Raw genomic sequence first — 22,259 nt, 5'->3', positions numbered from 1 at the left:
GGTGGGCTGCAGTTTGGTTTATTCATGGTCTCCTGTTTAGCCGTTGGGGATGGGTTGTGACTTGTACTAAATATTCAAAATGGCGGCCCGAGTATCAGCGAGTCAAGATGAGCGCCTGAGAGCAGGTAATCATGACATTTTACATATTCATATTCCCTTTCCTTCATCACCAACTTGTAGGACCAAAGTGTTAGCTATACCTCGACAGTCGTTTACAGCTTACTCCCGGAACTTTCTACCCGTGAGCAGCCATCTCTGCTCACTTTAGCCCGCTAACGTTAGTTATGCTATAGCTAGCTATCCTAGCTCGAGAAGACTCGAGAGAGTTACCGTAGGTTTAGAGACCAACAGCCTCCCAACTCTCCGCCGGCGGTGCGTTCCCGATAGCTGCCCAGTGCTACACACGGCGGAGCTCGGTTATTACACTAGCTAGTGCTAGCTAGACTCTACTATTAATAAGTGCGAGTCTCTGTGTGTTTTATCTACTAGTGATGGTAATTCAGTTTAATTCAGAAAACTAGCGAGTCGAACATGTCCTGGAAGCTATAGCTAGCTAACCAGCTGGGTTAGCACGCCGCTTTGTGAGGCGGGTGGGCTGGACTTCGCTGGCCGGCTAACGGCTCTCCCGCTCCGGCTTCTGTTATTCACCAGGAGCGCCTGAGACACCATACCAGGTCTCGGAGAGGTTGAGGAGTTAGCTAACGTTAGCGGGCTAACATTCACGACCTGGCCTGCGGTGCTGGCAGGCTGGGGTGACTTGGTTAACTTTTTGACCGCTTCTCAGTTACAAATACAGATGTAGTTAGTAGCCTGTTACTGGCCGGCTTTCCCCCTCTGAGTGTTTGTGTGGGGGCTGACACTCGGCATTTTGCCGCCAGGAACAAGTAAGACAACTCTCTAGCTACCTGGCCTGTGAAACGGTGCCTTAGCACTGGCCTGGAAACTAGTCCAAACTTTGCAGTTTACGAAGTTAGTGCTGGATTAGTGGAGGTCTAGGTGTGTGTGTGTGTGTATATATATATATATATATATATATATATATATATATACACCTGTATAATCTTGCTCTACCAGCTCTTTGTTCGCCATTCAAAGCAAGTGCTGCTGAACTCCCGAGGAGCCCCTTGCGCTGGTGCTTGTTTACCACACTGATGCGATATACAAAGTTGCCTATGAATATTCATGTAAACAAACAGTGCGATCATGAATGATGCATCACTTTAAGTGGATCCCATTTGCATTTGGGCTCTTAAACGGAGCAGATTTTTTTTCAGGACATCTCCCAAATTTATTATGTAGGTTTTATCATGTCATTGCTCTCCTATAATTGTATTATAAGTTTCTATGTCATGATTGTTGTGAAATTTATGTTCTTTAAACTCTTAAGCGTCCGTTTGTTTAAGAGTTGACGTGCAGTTGTATTTACAAGGTAAATTCGTTTGGTTTGTTTTCACAATTGGGGGAAGTAATAAAAAATTGGGCTAAACAGATTGTTTAGCGGTTAGAGCGCAGGGATGTCGATGACAGGGTTGTGGGTTCGATTCCCGGGCTCGGCAAGCTGCCACTGTTGGGCTCTTGAGCAAGGCCCTTTACCCTCTCTGCTCCCCGGGCACTGAAGTTGGCTGCCCACCGCTCTGGGTGTGAGTGTGTACTCACTGCCCCTAGTTCACTAGTGTGTGTGTGTGTGTGTGTGTGTGTGTGTGTGTGTGTGTGTGTTCACTACCACAGATGGGTTAAATGCGGAAATATGTGCATCTTTACCTTTTATGTGTAAAACTGGTAAATGTACAAACAATCAGCAAGTAGCAACATCTCGAAGCTGTCCTACCTGTCCTCTAGGGGTCTACGGTTAGCTAACTTTTCTGGGCAAATCATGCTGAACATGGTTTGTAAGCTTTTCCGGCCATTCCGGTGTTTGGGAATACTGCTGGAACAGTTGCTTTTCATACTCTGAAGCATTCAGCCTTGTAATGTAAAAGAGGCTTTTGTGGTACAGTAGCTGCTTTTTCTTCAAAACAGCTTGGAGTTGTGTTAGTTGCACTTACATTACACCTGAATTACAGTTAAAGACCTTCATTAAAATGTATGACCTCAGACATTCTTGGAGGAAAGAAACTAGTGAACCGGACTTGAAACTGTAGGGATTCTCAGTTTTCCGTATCTGTAGTGGCAGCATAAATTGAAGGTCATTGTCATTTATATGGTACATTGCGTCTGCATTATGGTTGTATCTAGAATTTTAGATCCGAGAATGTCGGCATGACCCTCTGCTCCTCCAGCACTCCAGTACATTATACATATGTATGTCCTAAGCCCATTCTATTTATTCATACTTTTAAAGTTTCAGCTCTATTTGTACGTCGTTCAAGGCTGCTACTCTTCTTCTTTTAAACCCCTAGCTGTGGGAGAGCATTAACTTGTTGCGCAGTCCTGTCGGGTACAGAGAAAGCACTACTACTCAAAGCTAATCTCTCTAAAGCATTTTGTAGCAATAGTAATACTATCCAGTCCACTTCCACATACACCCACTGAGCGCTCTATTAGGAGGTCCTGTGCACCTACTCGTTTATGCAGTTGTCTTCTCCGCCGATTGTGTGTCAGGCAGTGCAATGCATTAAATCCCGCCGATATGGCTCAGCAGCTTCAGGCACTGTTGAAATTGAAAATGTGTTCTCTGTGATTCTGAGACGTGGCGTGATTGTTGGTGCCAGATGGACTAGTTTTAGTATGTGTAGAACCACTGATCTCCTGAGATTTTCACAACAGTCTCTAAAGTTTACTCTGAATAATGCAGTAAAGAGAAAGCATCCAGTCAGCAGCAGCTTGGCAGACAAAAACACCTTGTTGTTGAGCGAGGTCAACAGTGAATGGCCAGACTGGTTCAAGCTGGCAAAGGCTACCGTAACTTGCATAACCACTGTGTGTAATTGTGGTGAGCAGAAAAGCATCTCATTAAACCTTGAGGCAGATGGGCTACAACAGCAGGTTCTACTTTTCCAGATAGCCAAGAACAAGACGCTGAAGATGCAGTGGGCTTAGGTTCATTGCACTTGGACCGTTAAAGACAGATGAACAGTGGAAAAACAACCTGGTCTAATTGAATCTCCTTTTTTTTTTCTGAGGCCCGTAGATAATGGGATAATTTTGCACTGACAATTTACCTAGTTTGGGCACAGTTTACCATCTTCTAATGGCTAAATCCAGCATGATCATGCACCATGTCACGAAGCAGAAGTTGCCTCAAAGTTCAGTGTTCCTCAGTGGCCCTCCTAATCTCAGGATCTAAATTCCAATACAACACTTTTGGGATGTGGGAAGGTGCTCCTGAAAAATCAAGAAATGTGTGATGCCGTCAGAGTGGACCAGAATCTCAAAAATATATAGTCCAGCATCTTGCTGAATCCGTGAAATGGATAATTGAGGTTGTTTTGAGAGCAAAAGAAGGCCCTTCCCAGTATAAGTAAGTGCTTAGTGGACTTGCGTGTGGACTTAAGGTGGTCATCTGGTGCTCCTTACTATGCATAATGAGTTGCCTGATTATCAGATCCACCTGCTTTGTGTCTGCTTGCACATTTTATTACAAACACATCATGAAAGGTGCTCTTTGTAGGTTTACAGTTACACAATGTTGGTGCCTAATGTATCAGCCCCTCTACCCTGTCTATGTATTGAAAGCGCCTACAACCACAGACCTCTATGTACTGAAGTGGTGGACCATTCTCGGCACAGCAATAATACAGACATGCTAGTGGTATGGGGTGTGTTGTGCTGGTACAAATGCGTAAGGTGAAGCAACGTTTCTTGGGCCAAAAACACTGAATACAGTCGATGACAGCGGTCTTATTTACAAAAACAAACCATGTTTTTCACACACTATTTTTTTTTCAGTCCTATTTGGTCACAAAGTTCAAGAAAGGATTAAGACAGTTAAGAAAGAAGAACTATATATTTACTCATCCCCATATCAGTTACAGTAATGAGGATTTGAAAGCTGCTAGTTGTATTAAATCCCAATTTAACCTGAAAGATTTAGGTTTGTGTCAAAGACATTTGTCTAAGTATAAGTCAGCTGAAGTTGCAGTGTTGCAGAATTTAAGAATACGCAGTTGGCAGTTGGATTGGCAAATACTGAACTAACCTGCTCACAGTTGCTACCTGGGGGTTTCCCAGTTTTACACATGTGCACTGAGTAGTTCCACACAGAAAGGAAAAACACACTATCTGTGCATGTACACACTGTACCGCCCTTTTTTACGTTTGGCCCTTCAATCCACATGCTCATGAAGTAAGACGTAGAAAATGTCTTCCCCACCTGTTCATTCTTGTGCATATGTCAAGTGTGTCCCTTTTCCGTGTGAAAATTAGCAGGCTGTTAAGTATCAGTTGGTCTGTGAGTCATTGGTATTTGGTGGTGTTGATTACATATTTACCAAAGTATTTTTTGTCTGTAGCCAATAATTCTTGGTTAATTACAGGTTTCTCCAAGTGGAAAGTGAGGCCTGTGTAATGGAAAATGAGGTAGAGAAGGTTTATAGAATAGTGTCAGAACCATTTAAAGACAGCGGAAGACCAATGTTGCTTATTAATTTATGAGGCTGGGTTTGTAGTTTTTTTTCCCCTATAGCGGTAAATTGTTCATCGCATTTAGTCAGATGTCATCCAATAAGAAAAGTTTGAAAAAAGGAAAACTCAGGAACATGGTAAAATTGCAGATGATGTGCAAAGGTTAGGCATGCAGAGCTAAGTAATAAAATCAGACACAGGCTCCAGTGGCATTTTTAAACAATGTATGACACACACAGTCATGTTTGACCACACTCATTGGATTGATCAACACAAAGTGCATCATAGGGCAGCACTGTATCTCTTATCTTTGTCGCAGTGTGGGACTGCATAATAGTCACATCGCAGGACATTTTTGATCCAATGTTACCTTTTTTGTTTTGTTTTCCTGCTTGATCCAAAAGAATCATCTGCACACAATGTTCTTCCCCGAATTTGGATTGCCAGTTACTTAATCCATACATATTCTCCGCCTTTTACATGCAATGCTTCTGACACCGGGAGGGTGAAGACTGACACACGTCTCCTGCAACATCACTGGGCATTCAACACGTTCAGAGTAAGGCACTGTGTACCCGACTCTGATGCCTTGGCCAACAAAAGCCAGTGCCGGCCAGCATTGCAGCATTGCGTGATGTGGGGAGAAAGCACCATCTACCCACCCTAAAGAGAGCGAGGCCAACTGTCCTTTTCTGAGCCCTGGCTGCCAGCGTCTAGCAGCGTGACCGCGATTCAATCTAGCGAGAAAACTGATCTGAGCGGGTTGATTGTAGAGTTTCTTGGAGCCTTGGAGTCTGGCAGGTGTATCCACTTTACAAAGGTCTGGAAGGTGACCCAAACTGCCAACTGAGCGCGAACTGTGTCAGATGGTCAGGAACAACTCAAGAACCTGCCAAACGTCAGGTCTGTGCCAAAAAACCAACAACTTAATTGGAACCCTATCAAATCTCTCAAAAAGGGCTGGTTAAATATCCAAGCAGGAGCTTAGTAATGGTGTGTGGATGTACAGCATGGTTTTGACCCTGTGTGGAATTACAGGTGTCGCTCATTCTGTTTAGAAAAGAAACAGGATAAAGAAATCATTGAAAGCCCAACATTGCCGTGACCTTCATGTGTGTGATGAGTGTGTGTGTAAACTGCCTGAACAGAGTTCAGAACTGAAACTGTATTTTCTAACAGTAACAGAAGCTCAGTAATGGCGTTTAGTTTGACGGAGCTCATGTTTTAGCTGTTCATTCCAAAGTGCTGCCAGGAATGTTTTGCATAGCTATGTTTAAATGACTGTAGTTTGAATGCTTAATTCTTCTGGTTCTGCACCTCATTCGTAATCCCCGCATCCCTTACTTATCTGCTTTGAATTATGCTTCCAGTAGAAAGAAAGGCCAATTAATTGCTAATTTTAAATGCATTAATTAAAACATTTGCATAATGCATTGTGTGTCAATTAGGGTTCTGAAGCCCTCATCCCAGCAGTATGTAAATGACGTTTCCCCTCACTTTTTTTTTTTTTTTTTTTTTTTTTTTAATATTAATTTAGGCTTTTTAACTACAAAGCTCTCTGGACTCAAACTGTCTCTCCCCCTCAGATGAACTGTTGTCATTGTCATAGCAACAACTGTTAGAGGAGGAAGCCAATAGTCTTCATTCCCCTGACTGATCCAGTCCACTGTGCAGTTAAACAAGTCTACAAATTCTGGTCAGACTTTTGATGCTCACTTTTTGCCCTGATCGGAAGCGTTTTGTGAATGAACAGGCTTTAAGAAATGAGCATGAACGAACAGGATGTTGATTTATGAGCTTTTTGGTCAAATTAAGATTTGCCATCAGAAGTGCAGCTTTGTCAGATGTCAGTTAAAGGGATCCACACTGCCATTACACATTTGTTAAGTTAGACTCGCAGCTAAACCCACATTTTACATGAAAATCTTCGCACAGTGGCCTCCGCCAAACAATGTGGCTCAGCCGCTGCAGCAATGAGTTCATTGGCACAAATGGGTATAATAATTACAGAAATTCATATTAATGTTACTATTGGAAAACATACCCAAACATCCATTTAATATCTTAGACACACTGTATGGACAAACATATTGGGACACTTGCTCATTTGTTGTATAATCTTCATCTGAAATGAAAAGTATTTATAATAAAATATAGTTTATCCTGCTTTTGTTGGATTAATTGTCCCTTCTGTCTATTGTAGAATGATCTCTACTAGAGTAGAGCACCATCTTTCCAGAGAACACAGTTCCACTGCTCCACAGCTCAATGCCGAGGTGCTTTTACCCCTCTAGTCTAGTCTACGCCTGGCATTCGGCATGGTGCCAATTGGTTCAATGTGTATCTGCTCCAAAGAGTCCTGTTCCATTGCCGATACTTCTCTACAGGGACTAGACAAGCTGTGTGTGTGTCAGCAGTGAGTGCAACCTTATGTAGCCGAGTGCATTCATTTGGAGGGGTGTCCACAAACATTTGGACTTTTTGTGAATAAGTATTTACAAAACTATAGAAATTGGTACTATATGGTTTAGCACTACAGAGAGACATATAATGTTCATTTTATAGGGTTGCAACTGAGCAAAATGACCAGTTAGTGCATGTGCCCAACATCGCTGATGCTTTTTTGAAATCTCAATTTTGTGACTGGCTGCATAGAATTGGTTAAGTGACGTTCATGTAAATTGGTCTCAATCAGAAGCACCTGATGTTTTATATTGTTAAAAATCAGTGTTATTTATTTTCTTTTTTCAAGTAACCGTAAACCTGTTTGGATTTTTTTTTCCTTGTCCTCGTGAGTTGTCTCTGCTGGGTATTTCCCTGTGTTGTTGGCCATTTACATAGTGCAGCTCAGGGTGTGTAAATGAAGTCACTCTGTTCGTCTATGGCTTGTTTTGAGGCTCGCCACGGTGGTCGTTAGCAAATGAATTCCTGCATTGTTGTCAGGGCTAAGATTGCATGCTGGGAAGGTTTTTCTCCCTGTCTGCTTAATTAAAGCAGTCACACTCTGGTGGTAATTGGGCTTGGTTTACTTCTCCCTAGCTGTTGTGCCTGTCATACCCCCCGCCCTAAAAGCTATCCAATTAATATGCTAATGAGCAGATAAATATTTATGAAAGTTTTGAATTATGCAGAAAGCTTTCAGAGGTCTCCGCGAAAATGAATTGCTTGCCGAACTTCAAAGCCACACTCCGCTAACGAGCAACGGGGTGTGAGATTTGCATACGGCTTTAATCAGCTGCATACTGATTAAGTTTCATTATGGATGCTACAGTTCCAGCTGCAGTCTTTGTCTCTCTCTCTCTCTCTTTCTCGTTCTTGCGGGAGGGAAAATAACTTTTCCATATGCCAGCCGTAACTGCCACCATTACAGCCGGACCCAGTGCAGGAGCAGGTGGTTTTCCCTTTCCCATCTTTTTGATTTGAGCAGTGTATATAGGTTGGTTTATAGTTAGCCTGCATTGGCATTAAAAGGCTGCTTTTGCAAGCTAATTTGCGGAGCAGAGATCATGCACTCAGCTGTTTCTGGTGAGTGTCTTATTCTGGTGAGTGGTCCCAACAATCTGTCTACAAGTGTTTGTTTTGGAGATGATGTCATTTGTGAGTGTGTTAGGTTTATGTCTTGTTTCCTATGGTTAAGTGCTAATGAAGTCGGATGGTTCTTTATGGCTCATAAAGTCCTCAGCTGGATGTGTTGAATTTTCAGTAAGAGGGAGCTATGCAGATCTCTTGTTAACTCTGGTCTGTTTTGTCATCTTCTAATGGACAAATTCTATTAGCTGTGTTTGCTTGCAGTTTTTGTAACACTTGTCCACGATTTCACTGCATGCTGTAAGCTGTGTAATGTAGAATTACATTAACCTTAATGCAGTTAACTTTGATGAATTAGATTAAATAGATTTTTGAACATCTGCAAAACACGAGCTTTGAAGGACAAGCTAAATCTGCAGATCCTGTTTGCCACAGAGGCTCAGAGGTCACAGTAAGCCTGTACTTTTCTGACCATGACTATTTTATTTTATGTATTTATTTATTTATTTATTTTAATGCAGATTCTGCAAGCAGTCCCACAGAATCACGTAAAACAGCCATGGAGAATGGAATAAATGTCCAAGGTAAATCCTCAGAAGCCTTCATTTGTATCTCCCCCAGTTTCCCCTTGTTTATGCAGAATTGAGGCTTTAAAATTTAATGCTGTTATTCGTACCCCCCTCTAGTGGCTCAAACAAATGGATTGGACTTACAGCAGAAACCAAATGGACAAGCAGCAAGTGCAATCAGCAATGTGCAGGCGCAAGCCTTCCTTCAACAGGTAATGGCAGCATTTCTTCAAAACATAGAGTAGTTTTAGAGGTGTTGGAATTATATGGGTAGCAGCAGATAATTGCTAATAACAATACATGCGTCAGGCTGATGTTCAGGTCTGGGCGATATTTCAAGCTGATATTTGGTGTTTGACTCCAATTGTAAGCAGAAGAAATAAGGTTCTATTTCTTTAATCCAAGTCCAAGTGGATCTAGTCCCAGTATAATTATTAGGAAAATGTTTGTTTCTGAATTGGCTAATAAAGTATGTGGACAAAAGTATTGGGAAAAGTATTCATTGTTTCTTCCAAAATAAAAAATATATAATCCTGCTTTTGTTGCAGTAGCTGTCTCTACTGTCCAGGAAAGGCTTTCTGTTTGGTAATGAAGCGTTTTGTGTGAGGGTTTGATTGCATTCAGCGACAGTTCCACTGCTCCACAGCTCCAGATCAACTAGACTAGACTAGACAAGCTGTATGTGTGCATTTGCACATCTGTGTGAGCAATGGGTGCAACCAGTAGATGAATGCATTCATGAGAAGGGGTGTCCACAAATATTTGGACATAGTGTGTGTGCTTGAAAGAAAACTGGATATTGACTTTGGCCCACAGTTCCCATATTGGAGCATCCCTAGTTTGGTGGGGTGAGGGATATGAACAGTAAATGTGGGAACGTTTACAAGTTAAAGTTAGGTTTTATTGATTTGAGCTATTGTTTGAACTATATGATATATATTACATGTATGATTTTGGATTCAGGCTTTTGAAGATGATAAACTTATTTCATTAATTTGTAGATTAGTTAGTATAGCCTAGTTAGGCATATTACATTCAAGAATATGTCAAACAACAGACTCAACTCTCTAACACTCGTCATGTTTTACATTAAAATGTATAAAAATGTGATGGAACATGGCCGCAACAGTGAACAAAAACATTCTGGTAAATCAAGGTCTCGCGGTGCATGTGCACCAGTTTGACAGGCAGGTGTGTCAGCATGCAGAATTTTGAGCTCTTAAAAGCTGTGTCACATTCTTCAAAATGATTGGTTCAAAGTTTCAGAAAGCCTTGTTTCTCCATCACTTTCTGTCCCATACCGAGATGGATACAGAGAGCCAGTCAGAATGCTGCTGACCAAAATATTATAGTTGTTGTAGCTTTGCTCAGGTATCTGACATTGATATGTCAGCACGGTGTGTAAAAAGAGTGCACCACTATTATACCACCCAGAATAGGGTGTGGTTCTGGACGCAGATTTTGGTTTCCTAGCACGTAGCTGTCTTCAAGCATCTTGCAGATTTACATGCTTAGAGTGGAAATAATGGTATGACTGGACAAAATTGAGAACCTTAGCAAAAATATTGAGGATTGCTTAAATTTATGTGAAAGCCATGGTCAGCCACTTTTCTACCAGTATACCTCCCACATCTGTGTTTGCTGTTGTTTTTTTGTTGTTTTTTTTATTCTACATGCTGTAAGCCCATAGTAGAATGGGCAGTTAAAGTAATGGTAATGCATCTGAACGCGGTACTGACCAGTCCTTCTTTTAGCTTCTAAGGCAAAGGTTCCTTCGCCCTATAGACAAGTCAGAGCCATTTACTGATGCGAATGCCATGGAACTTGTTCTCTTTAAGAAGCAAGTGTGAGCAAGCGGTATGTTAACCACTGCTGCAGTTACTCTGAAACAGGTGGAGGAGAATATGCAAATCTATGCAGAATTTATATGCAGTGCATAATGCCCTCATTTGTGAAACATGAGCAGAAAGAATGCACACACTCCCCTCACACACACATGCATGTTTGCATTTATGAAGCTTTCAGTGGCTTTCAGTTTCCTGATCATGGACAAACAGAATTCACACCTTAGGTTAGTGCTGGGTGATATGATGTCAAATCAGTATCGCGATAATTCCTGATCAAATCCATGGACTTGGGATCAGGGGTATCAACTTTTAAAGTCTGGTCCACTTCTGATCCTTGGTTTTGTTAAAGGTGAGCGCCCTCTAGGTGCCAATGGCGGGCGTCACTTTCAGCTACCGACTGCAGCAGACCTTATTGTAACTTTATTGCAAAGGACAAGGCCCAAAAAAAAAAATCTTAATTTCAACCAATAATTGTGCCGACATTACCAGTTTACTGAAATAACTGCACACACTGTTTAGGGTGCTTTTTGGGGGAAAAGAGTGGCAGGTGGCAGGGTGGAATGGAAAGGTGGGTTAGAATTTAGCTTTTCATCGGCAGCCGGAGTCAGAGAGAGCACAAACAGCCATGCACTTTCAGGGGTGGGTTGTTGGAATTTCTTCTAAATAAAGAAGAATAAACTGCCCATAAACTGCCAGACTCCAAGTTACATGCAGTTTAAAATCCCTTATGTTTTCCAGCTGTTTAATACAGTCACTATCGCCAGTTTCACTATCCAAGCTTTTTTTGTTTTTGTTTGTGTATATCACTTTTTAGTTTTGGGAGGTAAATGACTCTATGCCTTGGCATTAGTTGGCACTAATGCATGTGACTGTAAACAGTGCCTTTATGTTTTTAGCAGATGCTGCTATATTCTCCATCGCTTTACCACAATGCTGCATCAGAACAGGCGGCAGTCAAACCTGCACGCTGGCTTCACCTGCTAGTTCAATTGGTGTAAATGCTCTGTAAAACCTAATTTCACCTGCATATATTTTCATAATGATTGTTTTTTCCATTGCATCAAACTGACTTTAAAACCAGAGTTATAATTTAGGATACTTTTAATATAGTACAAAATCTTACTGCACATTCATGCCTTATAATATATTTCTTTATAAATATATAAATAAATAACATTTAAATTCCCAGACACACTTAAAATGTCTAGATTAAAAAGTACAATCTTGCTAGTCAATAAAATGTTAGCAGACTTTTCCTTCATTAGCTTTGTGTATTTTTCAAAAGGTTATTTATTGTACTGTATCCCAGTTATTAGGTCTTCCACAATCAGTGTAAAAGTGCCTTGAATAGATAGTGTCTCTTCATTACAGTAATCATATCTTGTGAGCACACAGCAAACCCAAGTTTAAAGACATAAGTGGGTTTTATCTTTGATATCTGCTTACTCTTTTCTCTGTTTCTGTGTAGTTGAGCCTGAGTTCAGCACTGCAGCAGGCTCAGCTCCTGGCAGCAGCTGTGCAACAATCAGCAGGCCAGCAAAGCAGCACCACTGGAGACAACATCTCTGCCTCTGCAGCCACGCCCGTCACCCAGATCCCCCTCTCACAGCCAATCCAGATTGCATCGGTAAGAAACTGAGACCACCCAGGTATCTTTCAGTGAAATACTTCACATCAAAGAACAGTGAAGTAAATGGACATTCTTAACATTCAAGGCATTTACTTTTTGACCCAAGTGACTTCTGACACCAGACCTCGTACAAAATGCTGTTAGTGATTTATCCTACTATATATGTGGTTACTTTCAGCAGCTGCAGCCTTCAGGTCTGAACCTGCCGCAGTTTGTGTTGGTGCAGCCAAGCCAGCTTCAGCCTACCCAGATCATCCTCTCCCCCTCACCTCAAGGCCAGACTGGTACGAGTGCACACCAAGACTCCGCATAATGCATGTTCTGTTGCGCTGCAACATTGAATAGAGTCCAAATTATACCAGACAGATGTTATAAAAGGTGCAGCTTGGGAGGAAGGGACTTTATAATGTTTCCTGCTCTGCCACTGAGGAGCTACCCTGCTGCTGCAAAATGAAATGTTAACCGTCTAGATGCAGAGTGAACTATACATTATGTACACTGAGTGGAGGTTTCCTGCAATTTGGATAAGAGGCAGCTACACATCTAAGTTTTCAGTTCAATATTTCATTAGGCTTTGCTTGAGAGACTTTCTTTATTTGCCTTCTCTAAATGTGTTCCCTTTCTGTCATTAACTCTTCTGTTTTCTTTTTCTCTACCTTTTTTAATTTCAGGCCTTCTTCAAGCACAGAATTTTTTCACTCAGTTACCTCAAAGCCAAGCCCATGTCATGCAGATGGTCTCAACACAGGTCAGGAATTGCGAAACCCACCACCCCAAATTTAACCTTAATAGTATTATATTTGTGTTATATATTTATAGTGAATTTTATAATGCCTGGTTTATTGTATGCCCTTGATGGTAATGGTAATCCAGTTCAGATCAACTTCTTGATAATGTAGTAACACCTTGGGTCATATTACAGAAAGATCCTCATTTTAGTTCCTTATCAGTTAAAATCTGACAAGCTCAAATGCTATCCAAATACTCTTCCCCCAATAAGTGCCAAGCACAGAGTATGCTGCACTCCATTCAATTAAATAAGACAATAAGATTACACTCTTTTGTAATAAAATGTGCAGTTAATCAGTGCTCTTTAAGCACTGATGATACACTCATAATGCATATTGCGTATCACGATAACAAAATTGATCACAATTCAATAAAATAGTCATATTGCCCAGCTCTAATTTATATTCCTTCCTCTGGGTGAAAGTGAATTGCCTTCTTCCTTTTAAAAATGGGTTTCACCATCCTAGCAGCAATAACTGATACTAAACGCCGACGTTTCAGAGCAGCAGTCATAGTTACCTCAAGGTTAGCAAGACCATCCACAAAGCATGATACTACCACCACCATGCTTTACACCTGGTATGAGGTTCTTACCTGCCAGACCTTATCTATATACTACTAAAACGTACTATTTATGTAGTGTTGAGAGCTCTGTGGCCTGCAGGCTGTCTCGTGCTGGCGAGTTACTGGGTGCTTCTTCCATGACAAACTTTCTGGAAAATGTGCAGAAATTTTCAAATTTCAAGTAGCCTTACTATTTCTACTTTCTACAACAGCCACATGTTGGAGTCAGTCTCATATTTGCTGCCATTGCTTTAGTACTTCATTTGTAAATACACACAAAAGAACCTCAGTATTTCTGTGTGGAAAAAATATATAAAGGAATGTAATGGCACTTAAAATAAGATGCTGTTGGAGTGATCCTAAAGATAGAAAAGTACTTAGGAAATGTTGTTAGCTTGTGGCACTTCTTTAATACCCCTTTCTGATTTGAAGCTGGGATAAGATGATAAACTTATTTCTGTCATATTCTGTCATAACCTCAGTTAGGCCTGAAGCTCAAGGTCTTTGTAACCAAGGCGATAAGATTTCAGTGTTAGGATTTTCTGTAATACAGCCCCTGGTAGCAGTTGTTATTGTTATTGAGTCTTGCAGCCAACACACTAAGCTTATGTGAACATTTGGGCTATGATTCAAGGAGAAGTTTAGAAGTTGTGTTGTGGACAAATCAAAAGTCAAAGCCAGTTGAATCCCTGACCCTTGCATTTTAAGACCCAGACATCTGTACCCACAGGCAGCAACCCCTACACGAAAGATAGCTGCCATGCCGGCTCCTACACCACCCACCCCGAAGCGCGTAGACGTTTCGCTAGTGGAAGAGGCCAGTGACTTGGAGGAGCTAGAGCAGTTTGCCAAGAATTTTAAACAGAGGAGAACAAAATTGGGCTTTACTCAGGTACCCTGAACCTTGTTTTTAACAGTCCCATCTCAGCGACGTCATGACATCGCTCATCATCTCGTTCCTTTTGGCTTCTAGGGAGACGTTGGCTTGGCCATGGGCAAGCTCTATGGCAACGATTTCAGCCAGACCACCATCTCCCGCTTTGAGGCCTTGAACCTGAGCTTCAAGAACATGTGCAAACTAAAACCTTTGCTTGAGAAGTGGCTCAATGATGCTGGTCGGTCTCCCCTTTCTTTGCCCTGTTTTTTTACTTTTAGTAGCGGTTATAAATAAATGCCATGATTCTTACTGCATAGATTCAGATTCATACTGTACTGTTAATCATTCATAAGCCTTGACTGTGCTCTGAGTAACTTTTTAGAACTTAAATGGTCCAACAATTAACGTTTACTGACACTCATTCTCCCTCCCTACAGAGAACATAACATCAGATTCTGCAGTTTCTAGTCCCAGTGACCTGTCCGCAGGCCTGTGTGAGGGCTTGAACCGCCGCCGCAAGAAGAGGACCAGCATTGATACAAACATCCGTGTTGCCTTGGAGAAAAGTTTTCTGGAGGTCAGAGATTCACCTCAGAGTCAGATTTAACACACATTATCTATAGCCATTTTTGTTTATTTAACAACTATCTTCAGCAGAAAGATGAACAGTAGACACTTTAATTTAATGTATACACACACAGCTTCCGTCATGTTTAAATCATGTTTACTTTGAAATTGCACCATGGTAAACTGAGAACGATGTGCCTTGCTAACTGCAGTCACCTTGTACTGAAATGGGATTTGTTGCTGACTTCACTTCTATAGCAGAGTCAAAAGCCTACATCTGAAGAGATCACAATGATCGCAGATCAACTGAGCATGGAGAAAGAGGTCGTGAGAGTGTGGTTCTGTAATCGTAGGCAGAAAGAGAAAAGGATCAACCCCCCAAGCAGCAGCGCACCCAGCACACCCATCAAAACCATCTTCACCAGCCCTACACCGGTAAAACATTCAAACAACCCACACTATAATTGATCTATTTAAACGCATTACTGTTGTATTTTGAGGCAGCAGTGATGCTTGTGTGATTTGTTGCATTCTGATCGTTCACAGGTGTCCAGTGCGTCAAGTGCACTAACTATAAATCCTGCATTCCCTCTTGGTGCCTCTGTTCCCAGCCTCACTCTTACTGGTATGTTTCTGTATGACTGTTAATGCATGGAATCCCAGTTTAACTTTTTTTTTTTATATATATAATGTTCTCTCTAATGAGTTTGCAATATTGCTAGTTTGGTCATTGATGAGTTTTAGGAAGTGGAAATAAGGTCTCTTAACTAGCAGCTGGCTACACACTAACTATAACTGTCCAATGAAAAACATGCATCTCCAAAATGGCAAAAAAGTTTTAATTTGAACTTTTAATGTAAATAAGAGTTGTGAGCTTTTCTGTTGGTCTATTCATTCAGAATTATTTACAGAGCTGCTGTAGGGTTCAAATGATGGAGAAAACTAAAAACAGACATAAATCGAGATGCATGTTTTCATTGGACAGCACTGATGTGTTGTCTTTGCACAATATGAGATGTTCATATTCAGAGCATTTTGCAAACAAATGGGAATTTATTTTTAAAGCAATTTAAAAGAATTGAGAATAAGTTGTCCAAAAAACATACATAAAAAATGTTATGTAAAAAACATAGGGTGAAATAAGTCAAATTGGGACCACTCTGTTCCAAACTGTACCAGATTCAAACAATTTTACAGAACTCATGATGGCCCAACATTGAGCCTTGGGACACACTGTAACCATAACACTAGCACAGTAGAGGAGCCTCTCCAGACATCTTGTCAGGAATTATGTTATAGATCACAAAATAAGAAACTAAAAATACACATTCTTTCCACTTTTGATTTCAGGTACAACTCTAGGACCCGTCACCTCGAACACAGCTTCAGTCATTTCTTTGGCACCTGCTGTGGCCACTCCAGCTCCAACGATCACATCACCTTCGCTTACAGCCTCTGCCACTGCAGCAACCTTGACCAGTTCAAAGCAGAGTGCTGTTGCTGCAACTGAGACTGGTACCACAATGGCAACAGCAGGGGCACAGGGGACAGGTCAGTTTGTGGTGACTCCAGCGGGGCTGGGTGGAGCTAACTTGGCAGCCATGGCAGCAGCAGCAGGACTTAACCCAGGAATTATCGCGCCATCTCAGTTAACTCAAGGGTAAGTATTGAATCTTGGATACACTACATGCATTCACACAAGTTTCAATAGATATACAGTTCACAATGAGGAGCAATGTAATTCATATTTGCCATATGAATTACTTATTTGTTGTTCGAGTGAGCTCTTCTGTGGATATTTAGGCCTATTATGTGGACTTGTTTTCTTGGGTGCCTTAAACGTTCACCAGAGGTACTCAATCATGGTCCTGGTGGTCTGGAGAGTGTAGTTTAAATATACTTTTATTTAGAGCTCAATAAAAAAAGAAATCCACAAAAAACCTGAAGACACACATTATTATATTTTATGACATGTTTCCCTTTAACAGTTACTTCCATAAATAAAATTATTATCTATATTTTTTGTTATATACAAATTTCATCATACAGGGTCAGCACCCCATTTGGCAAAATCCCAGCTTCCAACTTTTTTGTGCATGCTATGTATAGATTTACTTGCACAAACATGCCTACGATTATGTAATCATGTGTTTGCAACATGTAGTTATAGCTGTTGTAAGTAAGAAAATAAGTTCTGTCTGTTAACTAGTGTGATCTTTGCCAGGGGAACATTACTGAGTTTGGCTCCAGCAGCTCTTGGCAGCGCTCTAAATCCAACAGCTCTATTGAACAATCCCACATTGGCCACCATTCAAGGTTTGTAAATGTTATTTTGTGCTTTATAAATGTCGTTAAGCTCATTAAGTGAACATTTGATTATCTTGTTGTTGTAATGGTACCTGGCAAAGGGTTGGAAAATATTAAGCAGCAAGTAAGCAGTCCATTCCTGAAGTTGATGTGTTGGAAAAATGGGTAAGAATAAGGATCAGCTAAGTTGTGTTGGCTCAGGCAGGTCTTGTTGGATGTCTTCTGTATGAAGTGGTCAGTACCCATCAAAAGTGGTCCAGGAATGTGAACCAGCGACAGGGTTATCACTTTTACTTGGATGGTCCACTATAGTTGCCTCATAGAAGTTGCATCATGATCACCTGACATTCAACTTGCATTCAACTGAATATGTATTAAATACTGTTAAACTATTTAAGTTAATTGCCTATTGAATGTGTGTTGTCTATTGAATTGTCTGTGAATGTTTTTTATAGCCATAATAATAATATAATAAATCAGTGATCATAAATTCTAGCCATGCTTATTCTGATGAGTTTTACTTGCGTTTCAGCTCTTGCATCTGGGGGAGCATTACCCATCACCTCCATTGACGGAAATGGCAACATGCTGTTTGCCAACGCGACTGCCGGAGGTACTGGCCCTAGCTTGGTAACTACTCCTCTTCTCCTGAACCCATCCAGTCTGTCACTGCTCCCCACCAGTGTGCTGTCAGCAGGCGGAATTGCAGGTGGGGCTCTAAACCTACAGGTGACCAGTAACGCGCACCAGAGTCCTGTTGCTTCAACATCAGTGCCAATGAAAAGCATCAATTTGGCCTCCAAGGCTCAATGAACTTCTGGCTTCTTCCCTCGCTGTTCTTAAACTTTATTTAATCCCTGTGCTATTACCAAATATTGAGACGTTTTATTATTACAACTATTCTTTCTCCTTCTCCTTGGGCCAGGAGACTTTTTTTTTCTTTTTTTTGGACAATACAGACTGTCTTTCTCAGCAGTTCATGGCTTAGGACCTTCATGCTTTTTTGACTGTACTCGCTGTACTACTTTGCCACATGCTGAGGAAACAGTTCAGTTATCTTTACCTTATTTGTGCTTTGGTTGAAGGGTCTTTTTCCTGGAATTGATTTCTTAAAAAGAAAAAAAAAAAAGAGAAAAGAAGAAAGAAAAAAAATCTGTGACGGACGCAACCAAAAATGTGAGACTTTTTGATAAGTTAACAAATTTAGCGTCCCTATAATGAGATTACTCTGCACAAGAGGGTTTATATTTCGCTTTGTACAAGGTTCCTTTTATGTCTGGGCCTCTTTGTGTAGGCCCATTGTAGAATATCTCAGATTTACAGCCAAGATCATTTCATATATTTTATGGTTTAATTTAGAAATGTTACTGAAAATTGTCTTGATGGATGTTTTCGGGGGCTTTTTTAAAAAAAACAAAACAAAAAAAAACGTATTGTTCTGACTATTGCATCACTTTATAAACTCGGTTAGAAGGCTTTAAAACTAGAAATAAATCACAGAGGCTCTGGTTCAAAGCAGCGTCTCTTTAAGAGCAATGCAAGTGGTCTTTGTTTTGCAAACACTGATTTTACTTTTAGCTCTTGATCAATGGGACAGTGACTCAAGGGTGGATGATGTTTGTAAACAGCACTGATTATGTAAGCAACTTAGGAGGTATAGGGGGAAAAGGATTTGCATAATAACACTTTTACACAGCGTTCACACATTTTCCTGGACAATTGTTGCAGTTCTTTTTAAAGCCGTTTTTGCTTGAGGTTTTAAATGTACATCGTTACTGAAAGAAGTTACTAGTGTAGCTTTGCACAGTAACTGATCTGTCCTTTCTTCTCCCACAAATGTGTTCTTTCAGCTACTGTTGCAAAGTTGAATAACATTTACAGGCATATTTGAAAGAAAAGAGTTTTTGTCAACATATGTCTGTTTAATGTGCATTATTATATTATTTGGTTGGTGTAAGGGAAGCCCATTTGCAGCTGTATGATTGTGGCTATAGAATGAAACACACCATTAAATGAACAGTTTTGAGCTCGACTCTGATTAGACGGTTTACGCCACTGCAGTGGCTCACAGGAGCCACATAGCATTTCTTGGTTTTTAGCACTGTAGCAAGAACTTTGTGACTACTTTTTGTAAGTATTCATATTTAGTCTTACCCGGTCAGGTTAGCTTTTAGGCTAGCATGGATAGCTCACTTTTATATTCTCCTGAAGTGGCTGTTGTGTTTTACAGCAACACAGTTTTGAATAGGCCTCAAAAGTTTCTCTTTGTTTAACTGTAATGTTTAATTTTATATGCTTGTGGAAGGTCACTCATCAGGTGTAGCCTTTTGTAGTATAATCTCACCCTGCCTGAATCGAAATGTCCTCCTGTGCCTCAAATGAGTTGTAGTAGCGTTACTAGAATGTTACACCTGGACATCAGCTGAGCATTTTGTAAGATGGAAAATCTTGTCACAAGTAAATCCTTGTGATCTATAGACTTTAAGATCAGACTTGAGACTGAAGTTTCTCTTTAGCTCTGTAGAGATCAAACATTTGTAATGTATATAATTATACAATATTATTTGTCAAAGACTGCATGCGATCTGTTCGAACAGTGTGATCAGCCACACAAACTAAACAGATGTCAAATAATTCATTAAAAATGAATAACGCACATATAGAACAGTATCTATGAAAGAACGAGGAGCATGGATGGGTCAGTTAGCTGAGCAAGCACAGCTACGGTAGGTCTAACTCATATGCCTTTTTTTTTTTTTTTTTTTTTTTTAAATAAATAAATAACCTCTCAGAAGACTTTACCTTTGAGGACTAGCTCAGCAGTGGTGTTGAGGCAAATAGATCTGGTATAAGAAGCTTCAGCCAAAGTGAACTACTAGCTGCTAAATTTAAATACAGATATGAATAAAAACTATTTCTATAAACGTCACCAAATAGAGTGAGTAGACCCATAACGTATCCGTATGTGTTGTAGGTTTAGTGTCACCTTGTTTAGCATCTGCCTGAGGCTGTTTACCATGTGTACAAAGAGACTGAAAAGAAATGTTGGACTTGTGCTTTGTAGAGAGTATATTTTTGTAGAAATACCTCAGCAGCATTTAATACTAAAGCATAATACTGATGTTTGAAGACATTCTGGAAAAAAAAAAAATCTCTTTATGCTCAGACCTTATGGTTTTTAGATGAGTAGCGCAGCTTTAGTTGTGGCCATAGAGCATTAAAATGGCTAGCTATGCTCACAGTTACTTGAATGTTGTGGGATGAGCGATTTGTTACTCCAACTTAAGCAGTTTCCAAAAGTAAAACCTCTGTTGGAGAAGAATTACTAGTCTTTTTTCCATTGGCTGTAAACAAAGCTAACTTGCTTGCTAACATTCTCTGTAGGGAACACCTTTTCTGTGTGCCTGACCAACAGCGATTTTGCAGTTGTTCTGTTCAATCTCCATTTTACTGTTGAAGGGTACAAGCAGTGAAAAAGTACACACATGGTCTAGACCTTGCCTTACTGACTCAAATTGCCTTTAGAACCATCTAGAACAGAAGTACTTGCTTTGGGGTTATCTTTAAGGCTATGTTGAGTTTTCGACTCGGCACCAAAGTCACTTCGAATGCTATGCAATTTATCTAAATGACCAATTAAAAACACTGCGGGAGAGTCAGGTTATCTTGTAATACTCTAGTATTTCTCAGTGATGGTTTAGACAGGTTTTTTTCACAGTTCTGGTTTTGATAAGGAACACAAAAAAATCTAAATACTACTGCATTGCTAATACTACTACTACTATACTGTGTTGTTATTTTTGGGGGGCTTTTCCTCTTACTTGCCAAATCAAATGCCTTCTAGCGCATGGATGTGCTGTGCTCTCAGTGGGAATCCTCCTTTTGTTTTTGAAATACTTGTTTTTGGATGTTTGTATTGTAGTAGTTGTTTAATATATTATATACAGTTTAACCTCACTGTCATTCCAGAGTTTGGTCTGTCTTATGTTGTAGGTGTCATGTACAGTAAAAAAAAAAAATAAAGAATAGAAAAATCTAACCGTAGGCCTAGGTTTAAAAACGAAAGTCCTATTTGTCTGTCTAGGGCTAAAAGAGTACTAAAATTGGCCTTAATCGGGATTTACGCTCACTTCAGGTTCTCTCTTCTTATGTCATAATTATAATACACTAGAAATACCAAAGACTTCATCACTGATTGGTGTCACACAGCATAGCTGCTGTTTTCCTTAGGTCACACCTGGAGTATTTTTGTTTTTATTTTCCCCTCACAAAATATCAATATATATATATATGCTTGTGTTACAGATGTTACGTATCAAGATATTAAAGAATTTAATGACATTATAAAGAACCTTAATTTGGAACTAGTTTCTACTTATTGTTGATTAGCAGCAAACTTCCATACTTTTACCCCCAAAGTAAGTCTTTTTAAAAACTGTTCCAAGTGTTACTAAACCAAAGATTCTGTGTTTCTATTGTTTAACTATTCAATTCTTCTAAAATTTCATTTTCAATCATGTTTGGTGTCATTCAGAACAACTCATCCTCTGTTCTTTTTTTCCACACTGCTAAGATTTCTGTAGGACAGTGGTAAGTGTAAGAACAAGGCATTCATACGATTTCCTAAATATAAGTTAATGTACATCTTCCCTTCCCTTTAGTTTTTGGAGCATATCAGTATGTGGGTTGTGTTTTCTGTCACTACAGAATGTTTCATTTACCTACTCATTTTCTTGTGAGAAAGGGCTGATTTACAGGTTTTTTTCATGAACAAATTTAGTGACTGTCCATGTATTTTAGCCCCGTGATTAGGTCACCAGTCATTGATGCTGTACTCTGCTGTTGTGTGTTGTTGTTTTTTTGTTTTTTTTGTTTTTTATGTTTTCTGAGTAGTCTTTGTTTCTGTTATGGAACATGCTGTAGCTGTATATATCATTAAATCATTTTCAGAGCATTGTCGGAATGTCTGTTTTATATTAATAATTACACTGATTCAAAGTTCACAAAATACCTGGTTG

At 40.1% G+C, this 22,259-nt stretch overlaps 1 protein-coding gene across 1 annotated transcript; it reads left to right on the top strand.

Moving 5' to 3' along the window:
* Nucleotides 1–42: 42 nt before the first annotated feature.
* Nucleotides 43–22,195, top strand: pou2f1a (POU class 2 homeobox 1a). Its single transcript, XM_072657232.1, has 14 exons — nt 43–125; nt 8,613–8,675; nt 8,778–8,872; nt 11,976–12,134; nt 12,316–12,421; nt 12,809–12,885; nt 14,221–14,382; nt 14,464–14,605; nt 14,805–14,944; nt 15,193–15,369; nt 15,481–15,559; nt 16,285–16,594; nt 17,159–17,250; nt 17,774–22,195. Exons 1-14 carry the CDS (start codon nt 80–82, stop codon nt 18,052–18,054), a joined length of 1,929 nt encoding a protein of 642 aa, XP_072513333.1. The 5' UTR covers nt 43–79; the 3' UTR covers nt 18,055–22,195.
* Nucleotides 22,196–22,259: the final 64 nt, after the last annotated feature.

This window comes from Salminus brasiliensis, chromosome 15 (genome assembly GCF_030463535.1).
Source record: "Salminus brasiliensis chromosome 15, fSalBra1.hap2, whole genome shotgun sequence".
Lineage (NCBI taxonomy): Eukaryota > Metazoa > Chordata > Actinopteri > Characiformes > Bryconidae > Salminus > Salminus brasiliensis.
Note: the sequence above shows the minus strand (reverse complement) of the source record. Positions and strands in the feature narration are given on the sequence as shown.

Bases quoted from the DNA above. Each gene is read 5' to 3' on its own strand.
- pou2f1a (XM_072657232.1), top strand. From the start codon at position 80: ATGGCGGCCCGAGTATCAGCGAGTCAAGATGAGCGCCTGAGAGCAG. The intron at 14,606-14,804 runs GTCGGTCTCCCC...CCCTCCCTACAG, and splicing joins GAAGTGGCTCAATGATGCTG to AGAACATAACATCAGATTCT. The intron at 16,595-17,158 runs GTAAGTATTGAA...GATCTTTGCCAG, and splicing joins CCATCTCAGTTAACTCAAGG to GGGAACATTACTGAGTTTGG.